Source organism: Lissotriton vulgaris, unplaced genomic scaffold (assembly GCF_964263255.1).
Source record: "Lissotriton vulgaris unplaced genomic scaffold, aLisVul1.2 SCAFFOLD_584, whole genome shotgun sequence".
In the NCBI taxonomy this organism is placed as follows: domain Eukaryota; kingdom Metazoa; phylum Chordata; class Amphibia; order Caudata; family Salamandridae; genus Lissotriton; species Lissotriton vulgaris.
The window spans coordinates 540,004-552,609 of record NW_028247781.1 but is presented as its reverse complement, the minus strand read 5'-3'; the positions used below and the strand labels follow the sequence as shown (position 1 = coordinate 552,609).

Sequence of the window (12,606 nt, the reverse complement as noted above, 5' to 3'; positions counted from 1 at the left end):
GAGGATCAGAAAATTTTTAAAGATGAAATAAGTCATCTGCGTCATCCATGTCATCGTCTGTGTCCATAATGGTGGAAATAACCATTTTTTTGAGAGCCTCTGAATGCTTCGTTTTATGTTTGCGTTTGTCCTCTGAACCTAACACGCGATGAGGCCTCGCTATCCACACGTGACACAGTATTAGAAGCATGAAAAGACGCAGAGGAAACCACCTTTCTTTTTCTGTTATCCCCCGCAGATTGGGCCTATGCGTTTGACAACAGACTCATCATAGAATTTTCCATGCCTTTGGAAAGGTGCTTCATGGACATTTCTACCGCATTTTCCACAGAATGATTGATAAACTTATTTAAATCATTCCTGAAGGCTTCGCCTTCCTCATGCTGCCGGTCAGAACCGGGAGAACTTTCAATTTCCTTTGGCTTGCAGTAGTATTGGAAAAAGTAGGCAGTAAGGGGTTAACTGAAGCGAGGAGGGAGGAACAGAAACTAGGACACTCGCTTTAGGGGCGTAAAACAAGGCAGCGCGCTCACAGAAGATCCGTGAAGCGGTCGCCAGTGGAGAGATCGAGCGCTCTGATGAAAAAAACGGGAGGAAACAGACAGAGCACTCCGTGAGGGCAACAGAAGATCTTCGAGCTGACAGACGCTCAGGAAAGGCAGCAAGAAAGGCTGGGAAACTTCCACGTTCCGCAAGGCGGAGACAAATAGCAAGTGCGCAACGGTTGAAACTAACCGGACTCCGCACTCTTAGGGGGGAAAAGCGGAGCGGAAACCCAACAAGCGAGAACTCTGAAACAGAGCAGTAAGCTAAATATGATAATATGGGCCAAATATACGATAATACACAGCATAAACAAACACCAATGAGCATAAAAACATTGTATGAAAAGGAGCAACGAGGATAAGTCACTTATCTGACTGCGAGCAGCAAGAAAAGAGGAATGTTCGCAGTCAGATGTGACATTATCCATACTAGTGTTCCCTGATTGGTTACAAGGTTTTGGTCTTTTGCGTTCCCATTGGCCAGTTGTCTCCCCTTGGACCTCTGGGAACTGTAGTTTTCTACTTATCTTGGCTGCTATGGAAAATAAAGCAAGATAAGAAAGCATAATAGGAGCCTCCGGTCTTGCCATAAAATTAACAAGTCCTTGACTAGAAAGAAAGTGCCATCATTGTAAGTGGATAAAAGGAGGACTAAATGTCTCTGAGCTTTTGTATACTCTGGCAGTATCTCACTGTTGGATATTTCAAAACTCCACACACCAAAACATGTAACATGCAAAAATGTTACCCCTATTTAATTTTAGAAAATGTTTTCAACATAACCAATTGCAATAACCCCATATATGTACTGGACACCCAGTCTGGAGTAAGGCAACATAGTGTATGAACTGCTACCACCTTTTAAGTATACAACCAATACTGATGTTACTTTTCAATCTTTGCGGATAGCTGACATTACTATATTGTATGGTAATCAGATGAATTAAACTGTTTCTGGTTTGGTCGCAATGGAGTAAGCAAACCTTTGTCCATTTGACCAATTAGCGCGGAGAGCCATGAAAGTTCAGCGGCCAAACTTTCCATGTCACACCAAATATGGACTAGTATGCTTAGTAGCTAACAAATAAGTGACTCACCTTTGGTAATGCCTTTTCTGGAAGAGACAGGATCTAGCCTCTTATTCCTTACCTCTGAATTATCCCCAGGCGCCATATTTGACCTGGAAACTTTTCCACAGAAGTACCTCTGTGCGTCGGTAGAGGGCATCGAGTGACTCCGCAGCGATGTTGTCCAACGGTTGTGACATCGACAGAGTCCATGTAAACCCTCCCCTGACGCGCTGATCTCAGTTTCTTCCGTGACCACTTTCCGCGCTAAAACGTAAGCCCCTTATACAAACTGCTAGGAAACAGAGTGCCTAAAAAGAATTTCCTTTTTGTAAAACGGTTATTTACCTTTTTTTTTTTTTTACTGAAAGGTATGAGAATGCCAAAAGGGTTCTGACTAAGAAAAGAACAACCCAGTTCGCAGGGCGGGGAGGAGGGCGGGTCGGGTAAGGAATCCATGGCTAGATCCTGTCTCTACCATCTAAGGCATTACCAAAGGTAAGTAACTTCTGCATTTGATAGAGACATTTAGCAGCAGATTCCTTACCTTTGAATTAGAAATCAAAGCAATACAATCTCCGTAGGAGGATCTGTAAACGGATTCACGAAAGATACCTGACTAGGAGCGGCCACTCTTAAAAGAGAGAGAGAGAGACCAGCTGTCAGTAGGGTAGGTGAGGGAGAAGACGCCCCACCAGAAACATTGGAGAACAAAAATGGGAAAAGACACCCGCGGCAGAAGAATAAGGATGGGTTGGAAGAACACTTTAGATAATTACAACAACGTAGAGCATCCCCAATGGTAACCGGAGCATTAGTGGATGGGGCTGAAGGCCAAGCATAATTGCTAAGATCACCAAGTCCAAGCTCCTTGCCATAGGTGCAAGCAATACAAAGCACTGAGCAAACCGTAAGAAAGCATGGAAAACAACAAAGATGGCCCTAGATCATCCGCAGCCATAAGAAAGACTCAGAGAGAAAAGCGAGCCCTCTGGGACTATGTAACAGATAACCAAAGATGAGAAAGGTTTGCAACTGCAAAGCGACGAACAAGTGAAGGCCCTGTGGTACAAGAAGAAAAATGCAGCAACGTAAGCAACATTGCGCCCCCTCCTAGAAAGGTAGCATAACATGATTGTCTATAGAGAGGCTGATAAAAACATGTATGACCACAGAGACAACAAAATAAAATATACAAACGTATATGTATAATATTTAAAAAATGCATAGAAATGCACCGTATACACTGTATAATAAAACATACCAAAGACGGGTACAAAGAAACATGCACAAGAGTGGACATTGGCCGAGACGTGATAGCGGCGGCCCAGCAACAGCCATATGGTACAGCACAAAAAGAAAAGAGGATGTAGAAGATATCACACATAGTAGTGGCTTCTACTGGTCAGGGCTGGAAGTGAGGTGGGGGAAAGGAAAAGGAAAAAAAACACTTATCTGGCTACGGCCGACCGGCAGCTGACTCTCCTTCGTCCTCTTCATTTTCTTGTCTTCTTCCTGTCTTTAGTACCGGCAGCAGGAAGCACCCGTGCTCCCAGACTCCCTTAAGTCAATCACAACGCTGCAATGTAGCGTTGTGATTGGTCTGAGAGAGTTGGTTTGGCGCTCAGGCAGGGACTGGGAGCCTGGGCATGTTCTCCAAACAGTCTGAGACGGCCGCAAACTGTCATGCACACTTGGAGCGTGCCACCACTCCTCCCCCTGCAGTGCTCTGGCATCACAGAGCCCGCCCCTTCCTGCAGGAAACAACCGAGCCACTGCAGTAAGGAAAAGAAAATGATAACAAAGGTATGTTATTTTCATTTTATTGTTCCTTTTTTCACTGTTCGGAGAGCAGTGGGGCGACGCTCCTCCGCCTTAGTGGAGGAGCCGCCCCTGATCAGACACCCAGGTATAAGAAAGCAATCTGCCTTAAAATAACACTACCGGCTGAATGGCGACAATAAGGCGGTTGAGAGAAGACCAAAAGGGAAAACAGCTGGTGAAAAACAATCCCCTAGTATAGCACAACGAATACCGCTACCTGTGACTGTAAGAGAGAAGTTTAACAAAGGCCTGCACAGGGGAGCCTATTCAGACAACCAGTCTCCATTGCAGAAGAAAAATTATATCAGACAGAAAAAAGAGGGGGGAGTGGAGGAGGAGGGGGTTTGAAGCTGCGGAGAAAGACAGAATAATAAGTGTGGAAATATCAACACCACAGGCGGAGGTCGACAAGCAACCGATCAGTAGAGGAACTGGAGTAACAGATGGAGTAGCAGCGCAAACAGTACAACAAGTGCAAAGGCCACAAATGAAATGTTTTCATAGGAAACGGTCAGAAGGTAAAATTGAAACACAGCTAGAAACCCATAGTATACCACTCAATGAGAAGAAAGAACCTCACCTCTTCCGGAGGAAGAGAGGGGAGAAAAGGAGAGAAAATTCCACAAGCAAAAGGGAATGTCCAGTGTCCAAGGGGTAACCTGGGTCCAGCCAAGAATCCCTGTGATATCAAAGGGAGGATGTCAGCGTTACCCGAAATTGCTATTTTCCCACTTAGTAGTCCAAGGGATAATGAACCCCGATGGAGTAGGAACTTTATCCTCTCCAGTGAGAAGGGAAAGAAAAGCCCCGGAAGGACGGACCCACCCAAAGAGGGTGGTGTAGGAACACATGTTCGAGAAGAACTACCAGTTAGTAATTAAGGGTTGGGGTTGATATAGGAAGGGTCATGGAAATGTTTCCAACAATGCAAAAAACCTCTTGCCCAAAGCGAAAAGCAATTATAGCTTCTCACAGGGCAGCAGAAGCAGAGTAAGAAGACCACGCAGTGACATAGAAGAGAAAGAGTCGGCAGTGTAGACCACCCATGCCAAGAAATGGACAAGGTACAATCACAAGGAACCTTGAGAGAAGAGGAAACAACAAGAATCTTTTGTTTCCATGCATAGCAGGAACTAGCACAGAGGCATTAAGCCAGAAAGGAAGAAAGAGCATCGCCTCGGGCCGGAGTTGACAATGTACCCTAGGTCAAAAATTATGCCCTCTTTCCTTGTGTCTTCTAGGAAAGAAGGGGACCCAACAAGGTGTAAGAAAAAGAGCAAGGAGAAACCCCATGCACCATCCTACCAAACACACAATGTGACATCCCCTATGAGGGGTACCAAAGTCCCAGAAACATATGGAAGGATGCCCCTAGGACATGCCCACAAAGTACCCTGGAGGACAGGGAACAAGGCACTGTGCACCCACACAAGAAAATCTGAATGTCCCAACAGAGCTGGATAGAAAAAAACTAAAGAACACCTTGCATCAACAGGCATGGAAGCCAATACGACCATAAAACAAAACGCGCCCCAATCACGGGGACCATAACTAGTCATTGGCAGATCAGTAAGCAAAAAGAAAATATCTGCAGGAAGCAGAAGCACCTCACCGGGTGCCACACATAGGTGGAGTAGGAACGAAAAAAACAATGGCACCATTCCAAAAAGGCTCACATGTAAAAAAATAAAAAACAGGTGGCCATACCCTGTACAAGCTCAGTACAGGAGAAAAAGAGGAACAGATGGTATAGCAAGTATGGCGTAAGATTTTCTTCCACCCCGACTATCCCGAAAACTGCATAAAGCGGAGTCAGCTTGAACGCCAAACAGATGTTGACCATCGATAGGCTTGTCCACCAATGTGTATTGAACGGCCTCTGAAAAACCAGAGGTACGTAGCCAGGCACGCCGGCGAAGAGCTACCGAAAGAGCCATGGCTCGCCCGACAGAATCTTTGGTATCCATTGTGAGAAGTTGGCCTGATATATGGTGCTCACTAGTTCTAGTGATCACCTTGTATCAGTCCAAACAACCCTTATGCTGATTGGTTGTAAGTCAACCTTATAGACCAGCTATCCTAATGGTAGCATGGACAAAGCAGTCATAGGCTAAACTCTTTTGGCATGTGAAGCCAGCTGTTTTACCACATATAACCCCTTGAATACCAAGTGAAAGGACACCACACAGGTTGTTATGAAAATAAACAAGATATTTATTAACTAACATACACCTCTGAACTCTTTATGAGATCAGAGGGCTAAGCACATGACAATCTCTTAGGAAAAATACGTTTAAGTTGCACAAATTACAATGGTGCCCTAGGGGCACGACAAACCATATACTAAGTAAGTGGAATGTGAAAGTCGATAAAAGGAATGGAGCTGTCCAGAGGCTGTAGGATCGCTGGGACCAGGCTACTCTAACTCTAGGTAAGTAATAGGAGGCCCACGGAACGCGTGTGCAGAGTGTGAACTCACACGCGAGATGCGTAACAACGGCTATGGACAGTACAGTTCAAGTAAAAGGTGAGTACGGACAATCCTGACTATGTAGGACAAAAACGACTGTGGAACTGGACACTAGGAGAGTCAAGCTACCCTTGAGCACCGAAATGCTCGTGTTACCTCACCCACAGGCTGCGGGTGCATAGGTGCGAAGTCATGTCAGGTTCCGGCGTTGAAGTCTATGGAGCCTGGAAGAAAAGATGCTGCAGGCGATCAGGAGGAAGATGTCCGGTGTGATCCAAGGGTGGATCAGTGAAGAGGAGAACCTGAAAGCAGAGGGGACCATGTTCAAAGTCACTAGCCAGTGACTGGAGTGGAACCAGGAGTGGAACCAGATGTCGTCGTCGCGATCAGGTGAGGCTGGACGCTTGTCTCTGCAGCCACGTGGACCAGGTGGTGTCTTCGACGACCAGGATGTAGGCACGAGCTGTCCCACGCAGGCTCTCGCTATCGGCGGTGTCGGCTTCGGATTTGGAGTCAACAGGCCTTGGCAAAGGCAACCCACGCGGTGAGTGGAAACGGCGTCTGGAGTGGACCAGGAGGGTCCGGGGTGCTCCTCTTTTGGAAGGGAGCATGGGCCAGTCTGGAGCAACCAGACCAGCAGTGAAGATTTCAAGGTTCGTCGTCTAGGAGGCCACTAGCCAGCCGGCAAGTGACCAGACAACGCGGTGAGCAGCAAACAGGCAGAAGGGCCCCACGCAGATCTCGTGGATGCTGGAGGGCTGGTCTTCGGTGCAGGAGCTGCTCGGGGTCGGGGCTTCTCAGTCCCCAAAGCACTTGGACGATGTTACCTCAGAAGTCGTGCTGGAGCGAAGTGCTGCTTCTTTCAAGATGGCCGGTCCCACGTGTCTCGTCGCACCCACGGATCTCAGCTGTGCTGCAGATGTAGGTAGAGGTCGGAGAGGTCTGGGAATGCGGGTCTCGTCGGGCTCTGAAGTCTGGATCCTCGAGGGAAGACGACAAAGGGAAGCCGCTGGACGCTGATGGTGCCTGCTTGTGCAGGGTGGACACTCCTTGCCCACAAGGGAGATTTCTTCAGTCTTCTGTTCAGAAAGTCGAAGTCCAGAGTTTCTTCTTGTAAAGTTGTTCAGGATAATCTAATTTGGAATGGGACCAGCTCCTACCTTTATCCTGCTAAAGGGGGCTGTACTACGACTAGGTCCCTCCTCTGGGTGGGACCAGGAAGGGGGGTGGTTACACCCCCTATCCTTTGTCCGGTCTTGCGCCAGAGCTGGGGCTGGAGAGCCCCAGGAACTGGTTTAGACCGGAGTATGCACAGGGACACCTTGTGTGCCCCAGGCATGTCTCATTCCTTTCAGCCCTGTCCTACCTAATACACAAAATCCTGTCTGGGGTGGTGCTAGCACCTCCCAAGGCAGGAAACCCTTTGTCCAAGCCTCCCTCGCTGGAAGGACTCCCAGCAGCAGGAGGTCAGACTTGTGTCTGTGGTGGCAGCATCTATTTTGTGATGCTGAGGCTCGAGTTAACTTTAACCGGGGTTCACAGTTACATACATGTCGTGTCCCTCTAGAAGGGTGGAATGCTACCCCCGTCGCCAGAATTGGCAAGGGGGAAGTATTCCAATTCGTATGACACCTTACTCGACCTGTTTTGATAATGCTATACCAAAGTTAGCAATAACTGCGAGGATAATAATGCACTTAAGAGTATATGGTATAGCGTTATCATGGAAACAGCTAAAGGACTTGGTTCCGAAAGCTGCAGACAGGCTCAGCTCACGCTAGAGCACCATCTCACAAATTTTCCAAGCACTCTGCCTTCAGGATTGATAAGGCCTGCCATAGGAGTGACTGATAGGAGGATATGTGTCCATTTTAGGGTTAGATATAGGTATACTATATCTAAAGCAAAGGGTGATTACACCACCTAGCCCCAGCTGATTGATCAGCCAGTTGTATCAGATTTGGATGGCCAGCCAGGGGTGGCATAATACATGCTGCAGCCCCTGGTAGGCCCTGAGTGCACCTATGCCCTGGGTACCTAAGGTACACTGTACAGGGGCTGATAAGGTGACTCAGTATCCAATTAGATATGTACCTAGAGTACATGGAATCCATTTTAACAGAGAGAGCAGGAAGCCTGGGGTCCTGAATAGCAGGATCCCAGGCCAACTAAGTCGAAAACCAGCAAAACACCAGGCAAAAAGTTGGGGGCAACCATAGTCAGATATCCACCTTCCTACACCCATGCCACAGCAAATCAGCAATTTAGCTGCCTGACGGCCATCGTGGAGTGTCTTATTACAAGTGTCCCAGTTGTCATCAGAGAGAAGGCACGAGACTGAATCTCACAACAAGTGAGAAAACTGGCCCAGAACACAAGCGGTATTAAGGGACCAAAAAGCGGAACTGGTGGCAGAAAAGACATATTGGCTATTTAGATATTTAGCATTTAGACTTTGAGAATCCCTGTCTGGAGGGATGTCAGGCAGGGCGCAGATGTTGGAGGAGGCTGTAGCAGCCTGAACCACAAACCTGCACGGAGTAGGCTGTCGGAAGAGACAGATCGGGTCCCCAGGGGCAGGACTGTGCCTATGAGCTATAGACCGGTCCACGGAAGCTCTTGAAACGGGTTTAGCCCAAGAGCACAACAGAACATCAAAGATGGCGTCAATGAAGGGAGCACAGGCTCAACCCCCATTTGGCCCTGATAAAGCCCCCCAAGTAGGAGATCAAGGGCCACCTCTACACAAGGGAGTTGCAGCTCCAGAACCACTGCAACTCTCAGCAAAAGCAGAGCTAGCCTCAGTAGTGAGGCTAGGAGGAGAAAACAACCCCAAGGATGGAGAAGAGTCAAGACCACTAGCCTCAACAAGGTCAGACACCCAATAAAACTCCGTAGGAGGCTGAGCACTGTCACTCATGTCATCACAGGCCTCATCAAAATACTTGTCTCCCAAGGGGCAACTATCAGGGGGCTCCTCTGAAGGCAGAGGAAGGTATCCCAAAAAGAATTGGTCTGCCGATGCTGCTCCCGACGTCGACCAACGCCGAAAAGGCGACACCTAGGTGCCAGGGAGGAGAGACATAGTTGGGGCAATGGGACCCGTTGACACCGATGTCAGCGCCGGCGGATCCAACACTGCGTCACACGTGGATCCAGAGGGAATCACTGACACCAAGGGGGGGTCCCACCAGCTTGGAGTCAGTCAAGGCTTCTCCAGCCTCCTGGGGACTGAGATGCGCACCAAAGGGATGTGGAGATCCAAAAATAGCATGAAGGGAGAGATAGTATTTCCTCATCTGATCCAGAGTCGCATCTGTGCCAGGAAATATCAGCAGGCGTGTGGCAGATTTGCATTCTGACTCCATAGCAGGAGGAATAGGAGGCATTGCAGAGACACCACGCATACAGTAAAGTGGGGGAAGACTGCGACTCCAACTGCCTACGGCGTGACTAACCAGTCAACAACGAAGATGAATGACTTTGGGTGCTGGCCTTCAAGCAGTCCTCAGAGGGAGAAGAGGACTGCGAGTGACAAGGGACTTTCGACCACGTCGCCACTAACAGTGTCATGCGGCACTCCTGCAGCTCTGACGACTGAAACTGAAGACATGAGCCGCACCCTTCAGAGTCACGGTGCACGCCCAGACACCACATGCAAATAGAATAAGGGTGCGAGGTCGACATCGTAGTCAAAAACACCCAGATAAAAGCACTCTGTCAAGATAGGCTAAAAATGGACAGAGGTACCGCTCTCCAGATCCGCGTGGAAAGGAAGAACTGACGTCAGCGCATCACGGGAGGGTTTATATGGACTCTGCCGAAGTCACATCCGTTTGACGTCAACTCTACAGAGTCGCTCGATGCTCTTTACCGACGATCTGAGGGACATATGTGGAAAAGTTTCCAGATCCAGTCTGGCGCCTGGGGATAATTCAAAGGTAAGAAATCTGGAGCTAGATGTCTCTATCAGATACATTAAACTTCACTTTGGATGTGACATACTAAATTTGCCAATATCTTTGAAAAATGATTAGCAGAGCCATTCTTAAGGAACCACCGGTAACATCAATGACCGACACAGGGGTTTCGGTGATGGTTTGTAAGGATTAGAGCATGTGGGGGCCTTGCCATGAGCTGTTGACTTTTGAAAATCCCCTTCTGTACCAGATCTTATCTTTCTCTTGGCCTCACCTGCGCCATACTCTTCCATTCCAGAAAAGGTGGTGCAGTCACATTATTAGAATGGCTACACGCCATCACCCCAATTCCTGTTTCTAGTTTATGACAAAATGTTACTCCACAGAGGAAGACAGTGATCTTAGATTGAAGAAAAAGTAATTCTCTCCTTTACCCATCCTCAGAACCAAAGAGACATGGTTGCACGTCACCAAACATGACTTTGTATGCAAATGCAGACGGATGTGGCAGTGTCAACTCCTAGTATAGAACACCACTTCCTATTCATTTATTTCACGAGTTTTATGTAGTGCAAACTAGACCAAAAGATATCAGAGTGTTTTACAGAGATTTCACAGCAGCAATAACATGAGATACACGTGGGGTACATAAAAATGCATAGTGGCACTATATAAAAATAAAATACAATATATGGTAGGATATGTGGACAAATAGTTCGGAGGTAGTTAAGGTAGGGTGTTACATAATTGGGGAGAAGTGGATGGACAGCAGCAATTACATGAGTTACATATGGAGTAAGGCATTCTGGCTGGATAGTAGACTGTTTCAAAGTGTTTGTCTCTTGGAAGTAGGGATGAGCTCATCGTGTCCAATGGTGTACAGCCAATAGGTGGTGGACCTAAGGCATTCCAAATTAAGTGAAATATATAGGATATATGCTGTTGTCTGTGGCTCACCTGATGGACTCTGGTTTAAGGTAATGGTTCAGAGCATGAACCAGAACATCCTCTGAGAAGGGTGGCTTCCCATTGGTTCGCTGAATATCGAGATGTGCTGAGTTGCAGAGGGCGTGTACCCCTGAGTCTGTTCGGCTAGAGATGGAGAAAGTGATTGGGACAGCGGGCTTAAGGTTCTGCGCTGCAAGCTGTGAAAACAGTGAGAAAGGAGGGCTTTAGAGAAATACCCACAAAAATAGAACTACAACACAAAAACACACATGAACACTTCGGTCTACGTAGACAGAAAACAAAACGTTTTTTCTGGACTCTACCAGTCAACCAGTTGATATTAGCCAATCAATGCCACCTTTCGTTGCAGCCTGGAGAATAATCCAACAAAAAATTGGAATGCAGATTTTTTTTTTCTCCCACAGTGCCTGTTGCAGGACTTTTCACCCATTTTGAGGGAAAGGATCTGTCTGAAGTAAGCAAAAGGTTAACCTAAACACCTGAAGCGGTAGAAACAAAATTGCCAAACTGTGCAATCCACTAAAATCCATCATTCTGACTCTTGGTCTTTAATCTCTAGCAGTGCCTAATTTGAGCTGGAGGTTGCCCGTGGGGCCCACCGGCACTCACTTTTGGGGACCGTTGAATATTTTTCCTCATCAAATATTAACCGAGAGCAAGACAGGAGAAAAACATGTAAAGGAGAAAGAAGGAAAAGAAAGACGGAAAACAGTTGCAAAGGGAGAAAGCAACATCCTACAAGAGTGAGATAAAAAGGCAGGGAGTGTCTGGTAGTGGATTAATGAGGGATGAGGTGGATTCAAGATTACGCAGCCTTGGTATTCATTTTAACAGTGGCGGTAGGGCTTCTGAGCACAGCTTTGTGCACAGGCAATGATTCTTTTACAAATCATGCACAGCTCTATCCGGTTAAATCAAAATGCATAAAGACTTGTCCAAAATTATATTTATATACTTGATCAAAATAACCCAAACTTTTCAGTGAGAAATGGCTGAGAAATAACTTATTGCCTGCCCATGAAGAAGGAACCCTGGTTCTGTGTTCCACCTACAGACTTTGTTCTTCACATGATGTGTTCAGTGTGGATTTGGTAGCTGATATTTCTGTTTCAAAAGGTCTCTGTTCATTACTAGCACAGGCTTGGCTGACTAAACTGCAAAATTCTGCATCTGGCTTTTAATTCCATACCTTCTAATTGTGTGTACAGAGCAGTGCACAACAAAGGAGCTGCAACCACAGCCACAATGGCTACTTTGGCAATATATACTTTTATAAAGGTGTTAGGGAAGGAATCCAACATACAAAATTTAAGCAAGGTAGAGCGCCTGCAAACCATGATGCCCATTTACTTTGAACTGTTATGTGTGGTTTTCAGTCTAACCTGTGTGGAAAGGTTAATGAAAGTAACAGCAATATGCTTCATTAATACTGGAAGAGGTCTACATTGTAACCTGGGGGATTTGACTATGTTTAAAAAAACTGAACAGTGTGACGCAAGTGAGGCAACATCATTTTATCAACATCTCTTTAAAATTATTGCCACAAAAATCTTAATTAGTTAGAATAAGGATTTTGAAAGTCTTTCTACAAGTATAGCGAATTACTGATTATATTAAGCAACAGTGCTTTGTGGGGTGTCACATAGTTACTAGGGGACAGATGTACGACGGAAAATTGCATGCGCAAACGGGTTTGCAACCCGTTTGCGCATGCAATTTTCCTCTGGCCCATGTACTAACACTATTTTGTGACTCACAAAATAGTGTTTTGCGACTCGCTATTAGGAAGGGGCCTTCCCTTTCTAATAGCG

The 12,606-nt window shown here is 46.6% G+C and overlaps 1 protein-coding gene across 2 annotated transcripts in view; it reads right to left on the bottom strand.

Annotated features, from left to right (window-relative positions):
- The window catches only part of PUSL1 (pseudouridine synthase like 1), a 481,771-nt gene that overhangs the window by 225,130 nt on the left and 244,035 nt on the right, over positions 1 to 12,606 (bottom strand). For both annotated transcript variants that reach the window (XM_086949793.1, XM_086949794.1), the window contains exon 3: positions 10,784 to 10,971. In XM_086949793.1, coding sequence (XP_086805919.1) covers positions 10,784 to 10,971 — 188 coding nt within the window. The remainder of the gene's footprint in view (positions 1 to 10,783; positions 10,972 to 12,606) is intronic.